At 31.3% G+C, this 25,553-nt stretch overlaps 1 protein-coding gene across 1 annotated transcript; it reads right to left on the bottom strand.

Annotated features, from left to right (window-relative positions):
- Positions 1-1,807: 1,807 nt before the first annotated feature.
- On the bottom strand, positions 1,808-25,296 carry LOC133333078 (potassium voltage-gated channel unc-103). Its single transcript, XM_061541409.1, has 14 exons — positions 24,216-25,296; positions 23,867-24,110; positions 22,145-22,326; positions 18,666-18,686; positions 13,489-13,643; positions 7,874-7,994; positions 7,530-7,650; positions 7,334-7,452; positions 6,870-7,060; positions 6,604-6,746; positions 3,817-4,010; positions 3,594-3,688; positions 1,969-2,102; positions 1,808-1,818 (listed from the first exon to the last, which is right to left on the bottom strand). The coding sequence occupies exons 1-14, from the start codon at positions 25,245-25,247 to the stop codon at positions 1,808-1,810; spliced, it is 2,763 nt and encodes a 920-aa protein (XP_061397393.1). The 5' UTR covers positions 25,248-25,296.
- Positions 25,297-25,553: the final 257 nt, after the last annotated feature.

Here is a 25,553-nt window from a genome sequence, read left to right as displayed (position 1 = left end):
GAAGAAGTTGCTAGATTGAAACAAAATTTAACATGTGTTCATAAATGATATGGAAGTTTCCCAAACACTTTTTTCTGTTTATACCGCGCTGTTTGTGCTAGGCTAAGAACTTTCCGAACTGCCCTCGTATATTATCCATCAATAATATACATATATACAGAATATGTAGACGTCAATTTCAGACAAAAATATTAAAAAAGTTTAGTAATTTTTGCATAAAAATTTCTAAGTACTTTTTCAAACAAGCTCAAATGATGTTGAGTTACAATTGGATGTTTAAAATATATGACAGTATTTTCACACATACACATTATAGTAATATGTATGTCACATTATACGTACGTAAATTGTCAGTCCCATTGTAGAAATGTCAAATAAATTCTCATGAAGTATGTTAACTCGGTAAAATGTTCTAATCTAAATTCCGTTTAAGTCTAAACTAGGGTAGGGTAAAATAACTGTCCGAATCAAGTCAGTGTCCGTTTACCCCTTCGCCTGTTCTTTCCTGATAAAAGTGAAACACCTATTAATGCTATTTTTTCAAATTCCTTGTGATGTGTCGCGTGACTACTTAATAAACATTTCAACAAAACTAAAATCCTCTTCGGTATAGATTTTGAATGATTGTTGCTTCTTGTTTGTCTAACTCTAAACATTTTTGCTTTTTTACTTCTGATACTTCAAAAAAAAAATATATATATATCAAAAGCCATCAATGGGGGGGGGATTAAAATTATGATATATATGTATCGAATGTGGGAGTTCTCCCTTCATGGTAGATGATTTATAGATCCATAATTGTTTTCCATTTAATTTTTTTTCGTTCGTTTTCAACATTTGTAGAACACTTGTATCCAGTGTTTTATCTATCGAAATTCAATTCTAAACATAAGAAATTAAATAAACAAAAGTCTTTCGACATAATTAGTTATAGCTGAAATGTAAACATTCAACCAAACATAATAATATTTTAATGCAGGTGAATACTAAACCAACAGACGATGAGCAAACGAAAATAAAATAACTGTCATGTCAGGTTATGCAAACAAAATGATTAGGCATTTCTATGAAATTCTGAAATTTAAGCTGGCGCTACATTATTTTTCAACTGCCACATTTCCGATTATGTACAATTATTTTCAATAGTGCATTTGTGCAGAGCCACCCCCATAAGCTGTGGGATTTAGCAGTGCTCTTCAAATATCGCAGACAACGAACACCTCTGTTAATAAAATACATATATTTTTTATTAACACTACCACCTTAAAAAAAAAACTACAACAATTTATTTCATTTTCTTTTATTAAGAAAAAATATGATTAACATTTCAGTTAAAATGAGCACACATTTCAATTTCATATAAATCTTAACAAAAAAAGGAAATTTTGGATTTTTTTATTATTTTTCCTTTAATAGCTATTCTTTTCATGAAGAAAATGTGTGTGAAACTTTTCAAACTTTGTTTGTTAGCAATAATTCTGCCTAGCGTTTTGCTCCAGCACTGGAATACACGATACGACATTCGGGCATTTCATTGAAAGATCCTTCGTTTCGTTCTAAGCAGCATATTGTGTTTTGTTTTTTTTTTTTGCTTGGTTTTCGTTTTAGAATTTGCATTGGTGTTTGATTATAAAAATTGAATATGTGATTTATTTTTGTTTCAGTTTATTTTTAAAAATTAAAAAAAAATGCAAACTCATGTCGTATTTGCATATTTGCAGTGGGGGTTAGGGGATTATATTGTCTCGCCGATTAAACTCCAGCTTAATGTAATAGCATTGAACGTCTACAATTGAACTGTCTTCTCTTAAAAATAATCTAAAAATATATATTTTAAATATTCAATTATTAATTATTATGTTTTTTTTTAACAACAATAACAGTTAGTTAATAAGAATTAGTTTAAACACATGTATTTTTATTAATGTTTGTCCAACTTTTTTTTTTTTTTTTTGGAACGGCACTAACCACTTTTCGGAGCTTGTCCATACTTATAGTTGTTACTGTCTTTGCCCACATAAATATTGACGTCTGGCGTCTCCTTCATTGGAGCGTCACGCACATATGCTTTGCTGTTCATTTTCTGATATGGCATTCCGACTCTGCAACGATTGAAAACAACAAATATAACAACAACAATAATAATAAAAACACAATAATAGTAATAATAATATTTTGTAATTAAAATTGAAATATTTTGTAATTTAGAAGGTCTTGGATAAGTATGTTTGTATGTATGTTTGAAGTTGAATTCATAGAACCCCCATATATATAGAGGTCATTATCGAATTGAGTAACGGTCAAATAGAATATAATTTTAAATTCATTTGTGGTAGAAATAAATAAACATATATATATATATATATATATCGTCAGCTAAAATGCAAAAAGGCGTAACTAACAAAAAATTGAAAATTGACTTTTTGAATGAATATTGTGAATGTCAATAAACTACAAGTGTTGACAAAGTTTTACACGTCTGCGGTCAAAACAGGAGCTTCTATTAACAAAAAAACAAAAATACGTAACTACAAGTGGGTTTATTTAATAAATGCAAAAAGGCGTAACTAACAAAAAATTCACGTTTTTAAATAACTAAATTTGTTAAAAAATATAGTCTATTATTCGTCATATGCAATATCACCCTGCATGGCACACTTTTTCATTTCACATGACATGTTTATCGTTTTCATTCAAAACAGTTGTTTGCTTCTCCTACACAATTATATTTTTGTTAGTTACGCCTTTTTGCATTTTAGCTATATATATATATATATTCTTAAACTCCATTAAATGTTGTGGCAATTAAATAATCAGTTGAGAAGAAATACTTTTTGTAATTTGAATTGATTCTGCAAATGTCAAAAGGAAATGTTTAAAATAGGCAAAGATTCGGCATAATTTAATCCGAAGTAGACGTAATCAAATTATTGTTAAAAAATTGTCAATACAAATGCATGTTGTACATATGCCGATATTTTGATCGTTCTAGCAGCATTTTTCAAATTTAGTTATGTATTTCAAAATGTGCTTCAAAGGACCTCAAATTAATTTTCTTTATTTTGTAGAAAGGATACAAAACTAAGAGAATAGTGAACATTTTTTCCAAGAAAATTTTTCTTTTATTCGAAAAGTTATTATTTTTATTTTTTTCTTCGTATATTGGAACAAAATTATAGTACATAGGCAGATTCCGAATATTAACATTTTGATTTAAAATATCAATTTTATTAACATAAATTATCGTTGCTATCAAATAATCGTTTGAGGAACAAATATTAACAGAATTTTGACCAATTAAAAGAACATCATTTCGATTTTCTCTTTTTCCTTAAAATTTAAAACTACATTAAGGGCGGAAATATGGCGTACATAAAATAATAGATCATGGTTCAAAACTATATTCAATAGATATTTCCACATTACAAAATAACAACAACAGCAACAACAAACCAAAAGATTCCTGTTGACATTTTTTTGGGGTATGCAATGTCCTCTCTGAATACTTTTCTGTCTTAAGTTGTTTCCCCAAACGATAAATTCAATTCTAATTGTTTCTAATTAGATATGTAATAATAAATTAATTTACTTACATTCGTATCGAATTCATATCACTTGTACTGCGTTCCTTATCCATTGATTTCACCCGCAAATATTTATGTTTCACATCCACACCGGAGGTATATTCCTATAATAACCAAATACACACACACCCAATTAAAAATTGCAAACAACAAATAATCGTATTTGCGTGTAGAATAAATCCAACAACAACAACAAAAAAAACACTTCTGTCAACATCTCCGCAGTACTTACATCTCGCATCACATAGGTTATTTCCAAATTATTAACAAAACTGTCGAAAAATTCGGGATACAGATGTAATATATCCAGCAAGTCGTCTCGATGGATTTTATGTAGATCACAATATGTTAAGGCACGAACGTTGGCATTTGATTTGCCAATGTTGGGATAGATACAAGGATTCTCACCAAATATATCATCCTTTCCTAAAACAAAAATGAAATGTACAAAGCTGTGTATGTATGGGTGTGTGTGTGTGTGTGTCGGAGTGTAGGTAGGTGGGTGGGTGGGTGCTAGGGCTAGTTGGTGGAATCTGAATAATAGTAGATCTTGTTGCATATCCATTCATCCCACCATCCATCCAGTTTGCATGCCATTGCTTATTTCTATTTGGGCCAAAAACAATTTAGGAGTAGATGATGAGGAAGGAGCTTATGTAACGCAAACATCCACACCTGTTTTGGTAGTATTTCAATATCATATAATACAATGACACTACTACTAGTACTATACTAATGTGTTCATATAATTTCGATTATAACTTTAACACATATATTGTAAACAAAGAACAAATGTATATATACATATATGCTCAAAATAAATCTATAATAAAAACGATGTCTATCTAATGTTGTAACATTTTTAAATAAACAAAAAAAAAAACAAACAAATCATCGATTTGTGTCTAACATTGTTTTGCACATTTTACAATACAATTACAATTTGGCTTGGCCAAATATTACCCAGCATTTAAATACTTTTGTTTGTATGCATTTCCTCGAAACTTATACAGATTTCGAATTATTTTATAAAACAACACTTAAGATTTTAGTCATCATCGAACTCGTTGATAAAATTATTTATTTGAGTGCAATAATTTGTTTGTAAATGTAATTAAAAACCAATTGTTTAACATTGAAGTTTTCATTAGGACATAATATCAAATACCAGATATCATGTCCGATATGGAACATTTTCATGACAACGCACAATGTTAGTTCGTATATTAGTGGTCTATATTACTTTATGCAAACGATAATTCTCACTTCAAATTACGAAATATTAATTATAATTTAATTTACTAATACAAACGAACTCTTCTGACTCTATCAGATTAGATTAGTCCACATGTAAACTAGACTCACACCACTTCAAATATTATCAAGTATGCCAGTGTGATTAGGCCTAATGAAACAATCATTGTGGATGGCTATTGAATAATTATCAACGGATGGACAGACAGAATCAAGTGTTCGGTTGTGATAATGACGAACTTAGTAGGCAATCGCTTCTGGCAGTACTTATTGCCACTCTATTGTGAAGTGTCACTTTTACGAAATTAATAGCAATTCATTTCGATAAAACATCATTGTAGAAACGTCTAAGAATTTCAGAAGACAAGTATAATTGTTATATACAAGTTGTAGGTGTTACTCAAATATGTCGCAAATTCCTTTTGGCGATAAAAGCCATTGACGATAATAAGGAATTAATGACATCTTCATAGTTCTGGAAAAATGAAGATTTATTTCCGTCATTCCAAATACATAGCCCTTTTTGCGAAACTTTAATAAATTACCACAAGGTGGTTATTCCACTACTCTTAAAAAATATCGCTGAAAATTTTTTAGAATTTTTTTTCATCAGAAAAAGACTATGTTTGTGTATTTGAAGTGTGGTTGGTTTTCTTCTTCAAGAAATTGATATGTATAAGACGAACACGTTGAAAATACGTAAATTTTGAACCCATACTAAATAGATTAATTTTGTTATTTTAAAATAGTCAGAGAATCAGCTTCAAAGGACACCGAAAAACTTTTTTTAGGATACGAAACTTTGAGAAACCTGCGAAATATTTTTCAGAAAATTTCTCCTTTTGCAAAAAGTTACTATCTCTATTTTCCTCCAAATTAATAGTAAATAGACAAATTCCGATTATTAAAATTTTTAATTTAAAATATCATAACTTGTTAATGTTCTCAAATAATCGTGTGTTGAACAAACGATTGCCTAATTGGAACCAATCGAATTCGTAAACTTAATTTAATAAAAAAAAACAAAGTAAATCATTACGATTTTCAATTTTTCTTTATGGGAATGGGAATCGTTTTATTTATTATTTGTTTTTAATTTTCCCAAAATGTTCCTCTGTTACTAATTTTCCCATTTAAAAATTTTAAAAAGATTCTTCATTTGATGTACGAAAAATATTCATATAAGAAAAAATAAATGTTGTTGACACACATTTAAGCGATTGCAACTCATCAAGTTAAGTTTTCAGATATGTCTCGCAAAATAGCAAATAATATTAACATGCAATTTTTACAAAGGCTTAAACACATCATCTACACCTAAATATCCGTATTTCGGTATATCAATCCGAACCTGGTGGGAATCACTTTTTAGTTAGTGAATTTTCACTCTCAAAATATGAAAATTATTCACCAAACAAAGACTTCTCTCCAAGAGAAATGCAGATTTCATGGACATCGTTTCAATTTGATTCATGCCCATTTTAACATTTAGTTCAAAACATTTTCAAAAATACGTATTCCGATTTTATATCGCAACAAAATAAACGTCTATAAATTCTACAACAAAACAACGAGATTAACACTAACATCGAATAACAACAACGATAAACAACATTCATAGCCGCGCAGCATTCATTATCATCGTCGTCGTCAGGATGCAATTTTTAGAGCCCGTTTATTTCTACATCATCAACAACAACTACTAGAATTCTTTTTAAACAGGGAGAGGCACGGAGTTTTTGGATCCAGCCCTTCGGTTACTTACCCAATATGACTACGGTTGTATTTTCTCTTTGAATTTCTATCGATCCTCTAGCTATAAAAAATAACGATGTCAAGACATCGCCCTTGTGTACCAGAACATCACCGGGCGGGGCATGGGTAGTTTTGAATTTCAACGATAGAGCTCTGTGTTGTTCGTTTTTGAGTTATTTGAGGGTGGTGGCAAAATAGAAATCAGAAAAAAACACACATTTACACAAATGTTTCGAAAATTGTTAATTTGTTATTAGATTCTTTTTTGTTGCACACCTTAGACAGCCCGGACTGGCGCCAGCAAAGGCTGGACAGTTTTGCAAGAGTTTACGATTCAAGTGTAAACATATATCGGCCTGCAGGCATTCGGGAAATCCTTTCAGCACCGAATTCATATCAATGCCATTCGTATAGGTCCAGGCATGTTGGAAATACTCTTCTAGGCGTTGACGCAAGGGATTTGGTATCTTTGATGTCACAGTTCGGGGGATGTGTGCGGGTGGGTGTGTGGTATTGTTTCGATTCGTTCGTTTCGTTTTTCAATTTCAATTGGATTTTGTGTTCGATTTTGTTATTTTTTTTTTTTTTTTTTTTGGAGGGGGGTTACGTGTGGTGGTGGTGGTCGTGTTGTGGCGTTGTGTTTTCGTTATGCAGGACATACGCAATATGAAATAAAAATAATTTGTTGTTGTAATTGTTTTAAGCTGAAACATGATCTCAAGACAATTTGTATGATTTACCTGGTGGAACCTTATAAATTCTCTTACTCTTAACATTTGTGTATGATAACGAGCTGTACCCGAATACAATCTTTGTATAATAGCAGAGACGTTACCGAATATACTAGCATACATTAAAGCTGAAATTATATTCGAACATGAATACAATTGTGTGTTGCATGGATCAGTCACAAACATGAACAGAAAGTAAACTTACAGCCCACCAACATCACACAAATGGTGAAAATCTTTTCAGCATCAGTATTGGGCGCCACATTGCCGAAACCCACCGATGTCAACGAGGTGAACGTAAAATATAAAGCGGTTATATAACGGGACTGTAAAAACAGATTAGAATAACATAACATGCAGGCAGAGAGGTAGAGAGAGAGAGAGAAGAAGAGATCGGGAAGAAAACAGAAATTGTTGATTAGAGATCGTATGACCCACTCCAAGAGGATATAAGCTCCTCTGCTTATATATTTTCATTCAGCCATGTATGTATGTATGGGTGTATCGTATGGAGAAAGAAACAAATCAAAACCAAACAAGACACTTTACCTTGATAGATGGACCTCCGGTCTTATTTTCAAAATAAGGCTCATCAATATCATTGCCCAACGTATGTAACCACCCTATATTCTTTGTGAGCATAATGCGTTCAGCATTGCCAATGGCATACCTGATGGGAGGAACGAGACAAGAAGAAGAATAAGAAGATGGGACACATGAAAAACAAATCAAAATTCATATTTTTCACTCGGTATTCAGTTTGTCTTTTGATATTCATTTTAGTTTTTTTTTTTTTAGTTTTAAGTTTGGCCTTTTGGCATATTCGTAATAGGAAGATAAACATCGAGAAACACATACAAATGATAATAACAACAACAAGAACAGCAACATTAAGTTTTTCTATTTTGCTTTTTTTTTAATTTTTTATTTCAACTACAGACATACATACACACACGCATTCGTTTTTGTTTAATGTCCTCATTGGAGGGGTGGTTATATGGATATTCCTAGAAAAGATCGAGGCTGTTGTAGCTAATAGCAACAACAACAACAACAGAGATTAAAAAGGAAATGCAAATAAACAACTAAATCAATTTTTTATACAGTGTGCAATCGCTAAAACGATTTAAATTCATATCATTCCCAAAATGAGATACTGCTTCGAGAAGAAGAAAAAGAAGTTCAACTAAATTCTATATCTAGGTAGATGCATATGTCGATATTTTCTTGGTGGATTCGAACGTTATTGATTATGGGAGAATATGATTCAACTTGAAGTTCGGAAATATTGCATTCTTTCAAAAGCCTTTGTTTTGGCAAACATGTATGAAAATAGGGCGTGTTATTTATTTTACGTAAGTAAAATTCCTGTTGAGTATTTTTTATTGAGTTAGGGTTTGGATTAACTAAAATTGTTCTTGTATTCTTTTTTATTTTCTTATTTTTATTGATGTGAATAAAAAGACAATTGTCGAGAGTATAGGACAGATTGAAAACCATTTAGATGGTGGGTGGTGAAACTACAAATATTACTTTTAGGTGGTTGTAGATGACTTTTGTATATAGATTGAAATACACTCAATTTAAATATGTAAATATAACGAAACGATAAAACGATTTTCTTAGTAAAACCTCCACCATATATCTAATATGTGAATTGAGATCGGAATGATTATTGAAATTTTATTATACCAACTAATGAATAATCTCAATGGGAAGATTCGAGGTAGAGAATCCACACTGTATAAGCACAAAAAAATTGTTCGGTTAAAGAAAAAATAGATGAAATTCAGCAAAAACTAATAAATATATTTTTTTATTTTATTACCACACACTATACGTTGTTATTATTGTCGTTTTGCATACACAGTGCAACGAACGTTTAAGGATTTCAACCAAATCCATTTCACTTCATCGAAATAAATCTGAAGAGTATTTGTTCATAATTAAATACTTAATTTCACATGAAACTATTTCGGACTAAATCAACTGTAAGAGATGAAATGTACGTAATACCCTTTCAAAAAATATGTATGTATTCAAAAAGAAAGGTATGGTCCACCGATATGTTCTAAATGCGGAATGTAAAGGCAATTTTAGTATAAAATAGTTCGTATAATTCTATCATTTGAGAAGAGATTAGACCTCATATTATATTCAAATAAATATATTCAAATAAAATGTGCACATTTGTGGGCGATCGTTATAAATGCTTCCACATAAATTAAAGATGTTCAGGACATTATTTATAAATAGTTTCTGGGTATAAAAATCAAGTCCATTGTGTGAAATTCGTTTCAGATAATTTGGAGTTGATTTAGGTCGGTTTAAGGTCTATCCATTCGCATGCTGGCAGGTTGGTCCAACATTTTTACATCATAATATTCTAACCAGACTTAAAAATCAAGATGCAAAATTAGAATCCAACCAAGGTTATATACCTCATATGAAGCGGATTGAGTATCCGACATGGTCCAAACTTTGTGCTGCTATTTTTACCAGTCCACTACACCTAATTTATTATTTTTTAAAATTTTGAATATAATAATTGGTGGTCCTCATATTTTCCATATTATTTTTTGAAAACCAAATGGTTGAATACAAAGTTTTTCAATTTATTTATAAAATTTTCAATTAATTTGGAGTTTAATGTTTCACATTTATAACGATGTTCACACACGCAACAGTTTTTTTGATTAATAAAAACTGGAGATTTGATATTATCAATAAATAATCTGAAACATATACAGCTTTTTGTTTGTGTAAAGTTTAATATTAATAAATATTTTCTTAAATTTTATAATTATTTTTTTTTTGTATGGATATTCTTTAAATGTTTGCAATTGTAAATATTATTAAGCTTTTGCGAAACTTTATGTTATCATTAGTATTATTAATTACAGTTATATATAAAATTGGTAATTATTAAGTTTTTGAAAAGTTATATTATTGTAAGCTAATTTGTAAAAAATTTTTAAACGTTAGTAATATAAAAAATTGTCAAAATTATTAAATTAAATGCAAAAGCGAAATATAAACATAACTTTGCTAGTTAAGCGACAAAAGCTTTTTTGTTTTTATGTATTTATTTATTTTTATTAATTGCAAGGGGCGTTTATATTTGTTGACTGCTTTGCGTAAATGGTGCGGTAAAGGTGTGCATATAAATGTTTTCGATGTCCGAATGTGCAATATACTAGATATTTTATTATTTCTATTCCCTTGATCCTGTTTTTCCTTTGTAGTTTATGTGTTTCCAAAACTCAATCCAAAAATTGAGGAGATACATGTAAGGGAAGTAACGAGGACTCGTCAGTTATTTTTATGCTACTCTGCACTATCTGCTAAAGTATAAATTTTAAAAGAGTTCCATAATTTTTATCTGTGTGTGTAACTGTTATATCGTGGAGTTTATAAACAATTTTAAATATTATTTTTGTATAGTTCAGGACATGCAATTTAGTGAAAAGTTAATGTGGTCATATGACGATCTTGAATACGCTATTTTAGCATGAGATACAGAAATTGAAGAATTTTGAAAATACGACGTAATTCTGAATATCGTTCTTCAAATAACAGACCAAAAATGAACGGTAGAGGATGTTTTTAAATCTATTCATAATCAGGGAAACATTCTGAAATATTTACAACAAGGGCACAAACAGTTGGATATAAAATACCCAAACATGTAGCAAAGCTCCTTCACTTAACTATGTTCATTTTAAAATTTTAGCCCAAAGGTCTTACTTGAGGTTTGAGACATAACACGAACCACTACTGGATATTGTATTGTATGTGAAATGTGTTTCCTTTCATCCTTACAATACACACAAACGAACCAACTTTAATTTGCGTATAACACCGCGATGGCATCAAAATAAAATTTCGATATAGAAAACTTCAATCTTTAATTGAATAAGACAACATCTAGAGAGAGAAACCCAAATATGCTGAGCATATTCTCGAATTCACTTTCACCTTTGCTCGTGACACTGGATCGTATAGCCGGCCGGTTGGAAAAAGAAGGGGAACGGAAAAAGGTTAAAGTGAATTTAAAAATATGGCAAACTAAAGGATATTTCAACTTTCACTATATCGTGGAATGCTGACCATAGGCGTGTAAATTTACTCTAACAGCATTTGTTTGCTTCACGCAAAGGTGGAAACATGCAACCACTCCCTTTGGTGCTGCACTGCTGAATAAAACAAAAACACACACATCATTAAAAATTATCATTTCAGTATTTCAAGATCTAAGTACATGTGGGGTTATACACTTTCGGCATTTAACAATCCTGGAGTGGGGACATGTGGCTTCTTTTGTAAAGTGGAATAGAATTATCAGAAATTCAAACTACAGGTATCCAAGCAATACATATTTACACTTTAGGTTCCGTGACATTTTCACAAGTAGGAACACTTTTTTGAACGTACAGATAGATAGATATCTTACATTATCGATAAGCAGGATTAAAAAGGGATTAGAAATAATTACGGGATCGAAATCAAATATGTGGAGCAAGCAATACTACAATAAAAATACGCAACGCTGTGACAAATGTTTCTGTTTTATCATAAACAAATTACCTTTTTATCCGGTCAAATCTCCAACGTTTCTTGTGAAAATTTTTATTACAACTTTTTTTTTTGTCTCGTTAAATTGTCAAATATAATATTTACACAAAATAATAAAATAAATGTACACAGGTATATGAAATCCCCATTAACCAAATGACAATAATCCTATCCTCCCAATGTCATTAACTCCTTCGTGACTAGCTACAACTAAAAACTGATAATAGACCCTTGGTGGCACTTTAGAGATGTCGTTGTTCACTCTGATCACCATCCATCCACCATCGGTGGAAACGTTGACAGTAAAATTTCAACTGTCATTTTGTGTTATGGAAACATTTGCAAGACTTAACATGCATGTCGTGTTTGCGGAGTAGCAGATACGGATTGTTTTGCAGAAGTATTTTCACAAATATATTTATTTTTCTAGCTTTACGATTTACACGCAGAAACAAAAATCGATAAAATATGAAGAATAAAGTTAAATCTAATTGGAAATTGTTGGATCATGGCCGATACAAGGCTCATGTAATAAGTCAATCAGAAAGCAGTCGAAATCATCCATTCTAAATGTAATATCCCTGTCTTTTCAAATTTCTATTTACGTTTTAATTTTTGTTAATAAAATATAGAAGACATTTCTGTGATGTCATCCGGTCTCACTGTTCGACCTTATAAATAGGCCTTTTAATATAGTCGACTTGTTACTTCATTTTTATCGATGTTTTCCTTCTGTGTGTGTATGTATGTAAATAGTTCGAGCAGAATTTGGTTGGTCATCAATTCCGTTAAATACTTAATATTGTTGCACTGTGTTTCTTGGTATCGATGTAAAAAAAAACTATCTGATTTTTGACAAATACTGAGCATACACCTTATCACCATCACCAGAGTAAAATATTTGACGAATATGATATTAGGTTCTCCTACATACGAGGTTCATTCAATAAATGTGTGAAACCAAACAAGTAAAGGATTACAAAAATATGATTACCAAAAATAACCCAAAAAATACATAAGTAGCAAAAAATAAAAATTCACGAAATTGTTGAACAAACCTCGTTAAACGTTTACACACATATACAAATTTAAATAATAACTTCATATTATTTCAAAAATATAATCAAATTTAAGACGTGTTCCAATAAAAACATGGACCATAAAAAACAAATTAAAAAAAATTGAAATCGAAGTGTGGTAGTAGTGGTGATGGTGTTGGCTGCATTAGTAAAAAATATTTAAATGTATATTACACACATAACTTTTTTTACACTATTTAAATATGTACAATGTGGTCCAAAATGCCACACACACTCAAAGCTAGAAAATTAGTAGAAGAAATAATCACTAAATGTCTCCAATAACCTGGTTCACACACACCTCGTAACAAATGGTCAATTTATTTAGGGCATCTGGCCACATATCAAATTATGTGTATTGTCATGTTTAAGATGTTAGCCTAAATTCGTTCGTCGTTCAACTTTTGATATGTGAAGATGCAGCGGAAATCAATCGACACTTTGCGACATGAGGTGGATGGGCCTGGCTCGAGACCATCGACCGCGGTTTGTGTAACAAAAAAACATTACCATATGCAAGCCAGCCAGTGTGCAATGAGAACAAATGTGGCCATAAGCAGTACCAAGACAGCAGCTCCATATTCCGAATAACGATCAATTTTCCGTGCGACCCTCACCAGCCGCAGCAGACGGGCTGTTTTCAAAAGACCAATCAGAGTTGTTGTCTGGGTAATAAAAGATAAGACAAAGTGACATTCAGTTACATTTCTGGAAATAGATTCGGGGCATGCATCAACTAAATAAGGACTCTTCGCCATCAACCAAAGCTCCTAGGCATTCTATACAGTTATTGTAATAATAGTTATAATTTAATAATGACAGAGGAAACCACCTTTTGTTGTCATCAATGTGCGGCGAGGTGTCTTCACAAATAAAACCAAAATCAAAACAAACAACAAAAGAAATAATTTGTCACTACATATGTATGTATTATGTATTTAAAAGGCACACACATATGTATGTACTATGTACTTACATCGCACATATGTATGTCTGCCATTGTGGTGGTACAGGTGGTTTTCATATAATTTTTTTTCTTATTTTTTTGCTAGGCTCAACTAAAACTTTACAAGAAATTAAATCTAGTTTTAAACTAATTTTGTATTCAATTTTGTTGTTGTTGTTTTCTTTTTTACCGATTATCAAGTAGTTTTGGGCTTATTTTTAATTCATGTCTATAAAATTGTGTTTTCAACTAAAAAAAAAAAAAACAAAAACAGTTTTCAACTAAATCGTTTTTAAAAAGCATCTAAACAACACTCGAGTCCCAAAAAAATGGACACTAGGAAAACATAATCAAAAAACTAGACGAAGAAGAAAGCATTGAAGAACTTGTGGAAATCCAAAAACGAACGAACTAAAGAAAAAAAAAACAAAATTCAAAACTCAAAATTACACTCTCAGTATTTAATCGAATCGAAACGAAGATACACATACACAGAACCAAAAAGGAAAGAAAATTGAACAAAGGTGTTGTTAACACAGGTGGAGAAAGAGAATCAGAACGAAAACTGAAAACTGAACTAAACTAAAATAGAACGACACTAAATCTTTTCATGACATATTTATAATTGGACTTTGAAAAGCGGAAAGCCCTATGGCGGCTTTCCATTATTTATAAAAGTAACATTTTTACAAATCTAATTTCACTAAATTTAAATTTCATACGAATCGAGATAACGCAAATTACTCACACACACACACGCGCTCCTATATAAACGATATGTATGTGTATGCATATGTAAATGGACTCTTTATTTTGGGTTTTTTATTTATTTATTTATTTGGTATTGTTTTTGTTTGGCAAATATTCAAACTACATACTCCCTTTGCAATTTGTTAAGAGTTGTTTTTTATTTACTAAGGCGGATGTAGGTTTAGTGGGTGGGGTTAATAGAACAAGAAGAAGAAGAATAAGGTGGTTAGTTGAAAGAACTTTAGAACCTGTACAGGCCTGTAAATATATCAAAGAAACCAAAACAAACAAAAAATGGAATTAAAGCACAACGATGTGTAACGTGTAAAGGCGGGTCGGTCATTCGTACAGAACAAAATTTCCATGTCACATTTTCAAAGGCCCTCTAAGCAACAAAAAAAACTTTTCTGACATTTGTTCAAAAATTATTTCTTGATCCCTTCAAAGTCCACGAACAAAATCAAAATGTTCTATTTGACAAAATCCTTCCAAATTCTTCATAACTAGTTTGTTATTTTTCAAAATTGCACAGCTTAACGAATTCGTTTGAGCAAATTATCATTTGAAAATAGAAAATTTCGAGAATATTGTGGTAACTCATTCGTAACACAATTCCCTCAAATTTGATATTCGGACTGCAAAAAATCATCGACCTATATTTTATATTAAGTATATGTATTAAGTATTTTATATATTAATTAATTAGGAATACTGTCAAATATTGACAATTTAATCAATAATAACCAATTTAAATAAACATACTTTTAAAACACACACACACACAATATACAAATATCGTAAAACAGTTTTCTTTTATGCTTAGAAAGGAATATTGAAAATGCCACATAATTTATTTGCTCTGATTGAAATAAGAAAAATAATTTGACCCATCTTTACATTTTGTATAATTTAATTTGATTTAAATTTATAGAAGAAAAAAGTTAGAAGTTAATACTTAAAAAAATTATAACAGAAAATATCGATATATCGAAAAAGAAAATTATTGACATTTTATCGCCGGTTTAATGATTGAAAGATTTGAATGGAGGGCGAATTAAAAAAAAAATTACATCGTAAACAAACTTATAAAAATTATTGAAATTAGAAATGCAAATGTAACATTTTCAGGGATTAAGTTGTCCTTTATCGAACATCAATTACTAATCTATTTTTAAATCTATATCACTATCTGGAGGACTACAGAAGAGAAAAAAACATGCTTTCTTAATAAATGTTTACCTTTTTTGTTCATACAAGATAATTTTCATAGTTCTCTCTATAATTTAAAAAATTTTGGTAGAAAAAATCACATAAATGCAATAACTTTTCATAAAGTTTGGCACTAATGGCAAGTGGCACAGTGGTTCCGTGTAAAGCTTATTTGTTTCATGTAGCCTTAATTAACCATAACAACAGAAATTCCTAACCTAACTAAGAACTATGAAATACATTAAGACATTACTGTTTTCTTGGGTCATATTTCCATAAAAAGTTTAGAAAACTTCGGTTATTAGGAATATCTATTTGCCACATATATACAGATCATTTTTGTTGCAGGGAAGTCTAGAATATTGGTACCTCAAGTACTCGTATTAGCAGAAACTCCGAATTAGTGCTGAAGAATTTGAAATAAATTTAATATTCCATTAAAAACTTGCTCATGAAGACCTGTCTAATTCTTTCCTATTTGGTTTCTATCAATATTCTACCTTAAGTTAATTAAGATATGGAGTATTTAAACACAGTTATATGAGTCGAATAATCGAAAAGCCGAAAAAACGTTTTTCTAGAGTAGTCTACATCGTAACGAGTAAATTGTCCTTTTTTTCAATATACGATTAAACTGAGTGGTTTTCGAGTTGCCCGTTTTAAAGAAAGAAATGATAAATGACCTTCGAAACATTTGTTGATGTGCCAGCCGCTAAGATATTGCATTTAATTTGTTTTTACTGCAAATCACATTGTCCTTGCTAATGACCAAATTAGGTTCCCTATATAGCTCAGATACAGCGTTTTTTTTTTCAATTTGCAAAATAATTAAGCATAAACATTGAAGGGATTGATAATAAATGACAAAACATAACTATATAATAAAAAAATAAAAATTTTGAGATCATTTTTAACTGTTTGTAGTGCAATTATCGATAACTTTTAATTTCTATTTGCAGTAAATAGCAAAATTTGTCGGTAAGTTAACTGACAGAATGAAGTAGTCGCTTAAACTACTTGCCGATGGCAACTTTATTGTAAACTTTAATTTTGAATTTAAGTTTGAACATATTTTTAATTTTGTCGACTTTCGCTCGACCAACGTTTGAAAAATATCTCTCTGCAACTCACGTTTTAATCCAATTCTGAAGAATTATTTATAATTCATTTACATAAACAGACAACATTCAGTAAGGTTTTGCAAAATATTCCGAAATTTCACCTAAAATCCTTCAAATTAATTTTTTGTAATTATTAAAGAAAAAATGCATAAAATAAGTTTGTAGACTTTGGTCAAAATTGTAACAGTGCTTGTTGAATAACAAAAATACAACTCTGTTGTAATGCTTGTTATGTTTTAATTTACAACGACTGTGACATACAAATAATAGGTATATTCCTTTACTCAATAGTTTGTACAAATTATTACTGAATGTTGCTCGTTTGCGTAAAAGTCCAGTAAAGAGAGAGAGAGAGACTTGCGGTAGCCGATTTAACAGTTATGTCATTGAGTATTTACAAATTCCTACAAGGAACATTTACTCAGTAACGTATTTTTGGTCAGCTGTTTTGGGAATTGACATTTAAGAACGATTGGATATCGTACATCTATGGCAGATATGAATGACAGGTCGGCTACAATTAGAATTTTTTGTTTCATGTTGGGTTGGCAAATCTATAATATTTTAAACAATTACTGGCTATACAGAAAATGAAACCTTAAGAATAAAAATATTACGGTTAATATTAACCCGGGTAAAATATGTTCAAATATATAGAAAAGGTTGATAAGAGGTCGTCCTCCAATTATGCTTCGTGCGTATATACAGATATATATATTAACAATAGTTTGGACATTACTCATTTTATTTATTTTTTTTATTAATTTCAGCCACAATAATTTATATTTATATTTTCAAAAAAGTTCCAAGTTAGTAAGTCATAATTAACTAAATTCGGCTGGGAACATTATTCTGGGAGGGGTTTCTAATTTACAAAAAACTACAATAAAATAATAAAAAAAAAAAACAATGAAAATAATAAGAAAACTAAATGAAACTAAAGTGTACGTCATCATCATCATATGTATGTAAATAGCTAGATAAGTAATTACAAGATAATCAGTCATTCGAAAGTTTCTTTTACAGCTGTTCCTAAACGAAATTTGTTGGATACTTTGCAGAAGACAGGAAGCTGTGTATATTCATTGGAAATGAGAAAGGGCAGTGGAAGATTGGTCGTTTGTTTGAATTCAATATGCTTGGTATTCAAAACAGTTTTAAAGTGCTACTTTTTGAATTTGGAATTTTGTTGTTATTTTATGTTGAGCGAGACAGAGAGAGAGAGGGAGCGAGAGGTGCAGTATGTTGGTCAATAAAAGAGAGCTTATCATGTTTTGTATTTACAGGCAATACAATTCCTTTGGCCAGATAAAAGATATCTATGGTACTTACAAGTTGTTGTGGTTGTTGTTTGTGGAATAGGTCTTTTGTCAATTGGGTGGAAGGAAGGTTTTTAATTTGCAATCAATAAGATTTGTGATTATTTTTGATCGGTTTCAACTATTATACCTAGTACCCTGACTGACTGATCGACAAATCGAAAATAAACAATTTTTATACGGATATTCACAAAATTCTTTATGCAAAGTAGTAGAAAATATTGAAAAAAAAAATAAAATCAAAAATCGTGTATGTTGTGGAATATTAAAGTTAAAATTGTTGTTGATTTTCGGTTGCTTTGGGTTTTTTTGTTAAGAAATGTAGAAACTGGCTTTTAATACCTCTTCATTATCCAAGCCAAGCTGTAAAATATGTTTGTTAATAAAAACAACATTAAATTCGGAATTATAACAGTTAAAGAGATTGTTTTTTGATTTTTTTTTGTTGTTGTTAAGTTTTTTGTACAATAAATTAGGAGAATTTGTACGATTATGAGGATGAGAAAGAAGAGTGGGTGGTTAAGAAAGAGAAACAGAGAAGAAAGTATAAAAAAGCTTGATGTTTTTTTTTTGTTTTGGTTTGGTTTTGTTATAGGCGGCATCTGATTCAGAATTGAAAATATTTTGGTTTACTTTTATAAATTGTAATAAAAAACTGCCAATTTCGATTGTCTGTTGTTGGTGTACATGTAAAAGTGTGTAGTAGTGTGTGGGCGTTTACGTTTGTTTGTATGTGTGAGTTAGTGGGTGACTGAGTGTTGCCGGTATTTGTCCTTAGGAGTGAAAAGTCAATGATGGTGTCAAGCGTTGCTTTGCTTAAAAACATTTTCATGATTAATTGGCGATTCACAAAATTCCAATTTCAAAAAACACAGGCACATAACAGACACCCTCATTGGCCGCATTGTCTGTCATCCTTCATTAAAAAGGATGGAATTTCGTGTTTTGTCAGATTCCAATTGGATGGTGTTTTCTAGGTTCTGTTTAAACGGACTTGTGGTGCTGAATGTTATTTGAAACTTGAAATTTCGCAAAAAGGCTAATAAGTTAAAAAAGAAAGAAATGTTCGAACGATAAAACTAACAGATATAAAAATTTGAAATTTTCAATCTACCGTGAGAACGGGTGTAAAAACGAGTAAAATCGGAATTTTACTACCAGGCCTAGCGTAAATATTGTATATCATCTTAAGAATTTATAGTTTAGATTTAAGGATTGTATGACCAAAATAAATTTAAAGGAAATGTAAAGAAACAAACATGCAAAATAGACCATTTTTGTCATTTGCCTGCAAGAACAAATGTGTTCTAAAGACGAACGAAACTGTTGCTTCGCATCCTGCATTACCGATGTGCGGCTAGCAATAGATATGGTAAAATAAAGAATTTTATGAAAACTTTGTCATGTAAGAGGTGGATGTCAATATTAAAGCTTGAATTATTTACGTATATGAATATATATTTTTTTTTAATTTAACAATATGTAGGATCTATATCTATTGCTTATGCCATATATTTGTTAATAGTTCGCACAGGAAATAATCACTGGATATATAAAATGGTTGTATGGTTGAATAAATACCCAAACCGTCGTTTATAGTTGCAAAGGACAATATAGAAGAGAATATTTTGTGTGTACCAACCTAAAATTTCAAATAAAAACTGACGGGGTGCAAATATTGCACGTTGTACTATTTTTATGAAAACTTAAAATCCTTTATATCGTGAGGTGCCACTCATACTGGCACCTCCCCCACAACGGGTTACAGTTTTGAAGTGTATAACATTATACATATACATGAAGACATTTAAAAAGTGCGACATTCGAAGAAGCGAATCAAAGGTGTGCAGGGTTACTAAATTTTTGATGTTCAAAAAAGTAAGTCAGAAGTACCACAACGAAAACATTTCCTCTTTGGGCCTAATAAATGAGACATTCGAAAACATACTTGGCTTTTTCAAAGTTACGTTGTGATGTGCATCGGAACAGGAGCTTGGAATTGAAATCTTTAACAGATGTACTTTGACATTTTACTCCTCCGAGTGTACACCAATTTACCATAATGTATCACCGATATAATGCTAATATCGGAATTCAGATTCAGAAAAATTGGGCTTTGCAGTAAAAACGAAATTCTCTTCAGTAGTGTTGAAATACTTGCTGCAAACTGCTTTCGATGTATTTATTTATCCAGTGATTAGTTTCCGATCCATTTCGTATATTAGCACTCACATGCATATATACATACAAATATGATTGCATATGTATGTATATACTTTAACCGTATATTGCACTAACTATTGTAATAGAATAATTGAAGGGTAAAAAATAATAATAATACTAATTTCTAATGAAATGAAATCATATGCCACAACAACAACAAGAACAACTAAAAATGCACGTTAACATTAATAATTTAACATTACAAAAAAAAAAAAAAACAAAAACAAAAATTTTAAAATATTTCAAACACAACGCTTTATCAATAAATATATGTTGTTGTTGACAAGTCATTTTTGTTTGGAGGTGTATTCGATGGTAATATGTAAGTTTTGTAATGTTGTTGTAAATACATGTACGAATGTAAGTATAAATATATAGACAAGAATAATTTCAGTGTTAAACATATAAATGTTAAGTCTTTGCAGTTTCCAGTTTTGTTGTTGGGGAGAGTGCCAGTTTCCTGTTTGACTGATAACTAATAAAAACAATAACAAAAACACAAAAAAAATCGAAACCAAAAATGCACAATTGGACACTGCGACTAACGAATGTTTCCAGAACGGTTTTACAATAGTAAGTAGGTCCAATTTATGTTGAACTTGAGTTTGGATTTTGATTTAGTTCGATTTTAGTACTACATCTCTTTTTTTATTATTTTGTTATTCAGAAACGTCATGAAAAGGTTTATAGTCGTTTAAAGCCAATATATATTTTATGGGTTTCAAAATAATACAAGATTTTGTTTAAAATAGTACAACATAACACTTGTTTTTCTTTTTTATTAATTCGTATATTTTGCGACTTACGTAGGCTTGACAGTGTCCGATTTTCCTTGTTTTTTTATGATTCTATCTTATACTCTGTTTTTTTTTTTTCGTTAATATAATCGGACCAAGAAACTTGAACATGTTTTCAAAACGTTCACAAAAAAAAAAAAAAACAATAAACAAAATACACAAAATACACAAAATGCCCATTTATGTGTTTCAATTACTGTGGTTGTTTGGTGGAACCATACAACTGTAGGGTGTTTTACAAATTCTGAATTCCCCTTAATCATAATCGCATTGGGGAATGGACTACATTTTCCTGTGGAAATGTCCAATTTTTGTTTTCATTAATTAACAAATACTCAAGTGCTAAGAGACATTTTCAATACTTGTTTTGACGTGGTGTAAAACTGAACACCGGTTGGCTACTGGAATTCAGCACCCTACACCCTACAATTGCGAATTGGCACACCTCATCCACCGTCTGTCTCATTTGGTAATAAAAATGCAGCAAAATTGAGATGAGATTTCTTGCAAATATATAAATTGATCATCTTTAGTTTGTGATTGTTGCCGCTGTTTTATCAAATAAGAAAGCAATGCTAAATGATTTCATTTTTCTCTTCAGGTTTTGATATTCATTTGTAAAATTTGTATTTTTTGTTTGTTTAGCTAAAGGATGAACTAAGATATTCAAACAAATTCAAATCAAAATACAATCTATTATGTAATAACAGTAATCATAATAATAATAATTATTGAACAAAAAATACTATGCGCTTATTTGTACACATTTAACTAATTAGGAAAAGTTGTTGCCACACTTACCTCGTCCGTATCACTGCCCACCAGGAGCAAGTCGAAGGGAATGGCTGCCACCAGATCTATTAGGAACCAGCCACTCAGATAGTGCACCGCTATACGGCCGGGGTGGGACACCACCTCATCTTGTCCATTGACAAAAGTGGTGCGAAAATTGATTAAAATATCGACGATAAATGTTACATCAACTGCAAAAATGAAGGAACGTACAAACAAATACAACGTACATACATAATATACAGAGGAATGAGAGAAAGAAAGGCATAGAATCAGAATTGAAAATCGATTGGTTCAACTGTAATTGTAAAACGGTATTTATCAGTCCTGGATAAATATGAAGAGGTCTGCTTTAGTTCTTCATAGAATATGTAGGGGATCTAAACTAAAACGGACCTCGCATTTAGACTAAGTGCACTCTCCAATCTAGCTATTGAACATGAACTAATCACAGGAAGTCGAAAGTCGAACCGGCTTAATGTGTATGGTTCGATTCAGTGACATGTACGAATGAGAGAACAATGGCGATGAGTGTCAAGTTATGAATACATATTTACAATTTTGTTGCATAATGTGAAACGATTTATGTATGTAGTATGTTGGCGCGTCTATGTTTGATTTTCTATGTTTGGAGAGTCCAATGAAAGGTCCAAAGGAAAACACGTTACAAGTAATTTTTCTGGGGTGTTTATTGTCCTTCTCTTACCTGGATCGGCTTTCATTGTCTCTGCACATGTGTACATGTCAGTTTTAATTGTCAAAAGAAATGTCAGCCCATAGAGCGACTGGCCAATGGGCTAAGCATTTTATTTTGGCAATTAAAAACATTGGATATTTTATAGCTTTGAAATAGGTATCAGAGACCCCATAAAGTATATGTATGGATTTTAAGGATCAGAAAAACTTGATCTGTCCTAACATTCAATAGACAGGGTGTGTGTATGTGGCAAAACCAAAAAACTTTCAACCTGTGATAAAAACTTTAATTTAAAAATAATTTAAAAATTGAAAATTTAAAAAGACCTGTGGTTTGGATACGTAGCACCTACATGAAATTTAGGCCACATTTATAAATCCTAAATCCTTTCCTAAATGTTGTTGTTGTTTTTTTTTCAAAACTATTTTTATAAAATCTTAGCGTATTGGAGAAAACTACTATTCTGTATAATTAGTGAAAAATTGGAACAATGAGTTAATATAGATTTACTGAAAATAGGTATATACATTATGCACCTGATCGATAAATTTTAATTTAGATATCGTTTATGGCGACTTAAAATTAAAAAAAAACGAATTAGTGATCATACTAATACCTATTAATATTGTTGTACATCTTACTATAAGGATATTTGACTATAGCGTTACAAAGTTTGACTATATTACATACAAAGTTATATACCTATATGAAGATATTAGGGGCACATCCTATAAATTGGATGTAATTTGTTGCGTGTGAATCAAACGCAAAATAACCTGTTCCCTTAACCATTCTCTACCTAATTTTTTAAATTGTTTTTCTATACACACAATATTTGAATCCCTAGTCCATGACAACCAAACATTTAAAAAAATCATTACCATGAATGGTCAAAGTAAGCATAGATCGAATAGAGGGGATAACTAGAAGATCACATTTCCTGATCACTGTTCAATACTCCTGCTTTTTTCTTTATTTTGCATTTATGCCGTTTTTGTTTTTCTGTATGCGTCATTTAGGTTTTTTCCAATTACCTATAAGATCCACAATAACTATAGGATCACTGTTTATATACTTATTGGTACGTCTCTGATAATCTTGTTCACCCAACAAAAATGCAGCAACATATGGGGTAAATATAGCCGTGTACATCACCAATATTAATATGACCCAATCCCACACAGCCTTGAACGGTGAATAGTGAAGTATGGTCCAACGATGTGTTTTGGCTCCCATATTTTTTTGTTCTGGCAAGACATTGGCACCCAATGACAAAACCTAGAAACAAAGTGCATTCGGTTATAAGGAATAGTTTTCTCTTGCAGCAGAAGCCCAAAGTCACCAACATATATGCTGGTTGTCTAGTGGGCGCATGTTGCTTACCGTTTCAACAGGATCGGGAAATTTAATTTCCATTTTTGGACTCAACAATGCCTCCTTGTCCATTGTGTCTTCGCCGTGCTCACTGACATGCTTTGAAGATAGCTTTCTGCCAAAAATTTGCGAGGAAAACTTATATTTGTTACTGTTGCTGTTGGCATTCTTTCGCTTTTCGTCCGGCGTTGTCTGACAACTGCTTTGCACTGTCGACTTCGAGTAGCCTCCACCGCCAACACCTGCACCAACGCCGCCACCTCCCTGCTCGTAGTGTCCACTATAGCCTTCCGATTTCGGCTTCTTACTCTTCTCGCTGATGTTGTCCATGCCGCTTAATCCAGCTTGCGTCTGTATAAGTACGGCTTTGTGCCGCTGTTTCTCACATTTGTCACACGAAAGACTGCCGTCCATTTTATGGATCGGCTTCAATGTGCAGTTCTCTAGAGGTGTGTGGTGTGGTGGGTGGCTCCCTACCACCTTGGTCGATTGCTGCTGCTGCTGTTGTTTGTACAATTGTTGTTGCTGCTGTTTGCGTTTGTGTTGTATGGCCTCGTGAGCGTTCGAACCGTACTTCTTGCCCTGCTTCAAATTTTCATGCAGACAGTTTTTGATATTTTCCAAACAATTTTGAGAAAGCTCGTTTTTCGCACATTTGCGATACATGAATTCCTCCTCGCCATCGTCGATATTGTTTCGCAATATCTTGTGATACATGCGAAAGTTGTTGGGGTTCTTTTGACAAGTATTACGTAAAAAGTACTTGCCATTCTCATCCTTGTATGAGAAAAGATTGGAATTCATAAGAATGTCCGATACAAATACGCTCTTTTTGTTCATCCTGTTGGCTGTGCACATCATCGAGAAGAGTTCGCGCTCCACGAATTTCTGCAACTTCGACGAGCTAAGGATTTGAAATTTCTTCTTGCGAGTATCCACTAGAGGGGTTTGCTTATTTTTCGATACGTAAATTTCACATTGGCGTAGAATCTCATCTAACTTACGTATCTCATTCAGCTCTATACAGGATTTCTGTGACATAATGCAGATCTAAATCAAAATTCGAAAAGAACATCTTTAAGAAGAAAAGAAAGAACGAAAAGAGCATTGAAAAAATCGATACCAATTTTACCACAGGGTCGACTCACAATATTACATCAGCCCGAAAGTTAAAATAAAAATATATAATGACGTTGTTTTTCTTAAAACAAAACTATATTTTCTCCTTTATACGTATCTTTTGTGTTATTCTGACATTTTTATTTTATTTAAATGCTATTTGTTTTTATTACTTGAGTTTTTCCTGCAGCGTTTATTCGACTTTTTCCTTAGTTATTTGCTCTAGAT

Source organism: Musca vetustissima, unplaced genomic scaffold (assembly GCF_032173495.1).
Source record: "Musca vetustissima isolate MV318-11 ecotype Yass unplaced genomic scaffold, APGP_CSIRO_Mvet_v1 utg900, whole genome shotgun sequence".
NCBI lineage: Eukaryota > Metazoa > Arthropoda > Insecta > Diptera > Muscidae > Musca > Musca vetustissima.
Note: the sequence above shows the minus strand (reverse complement) of the source record. Positions and strands in the feature narration are given on the sequence as shown.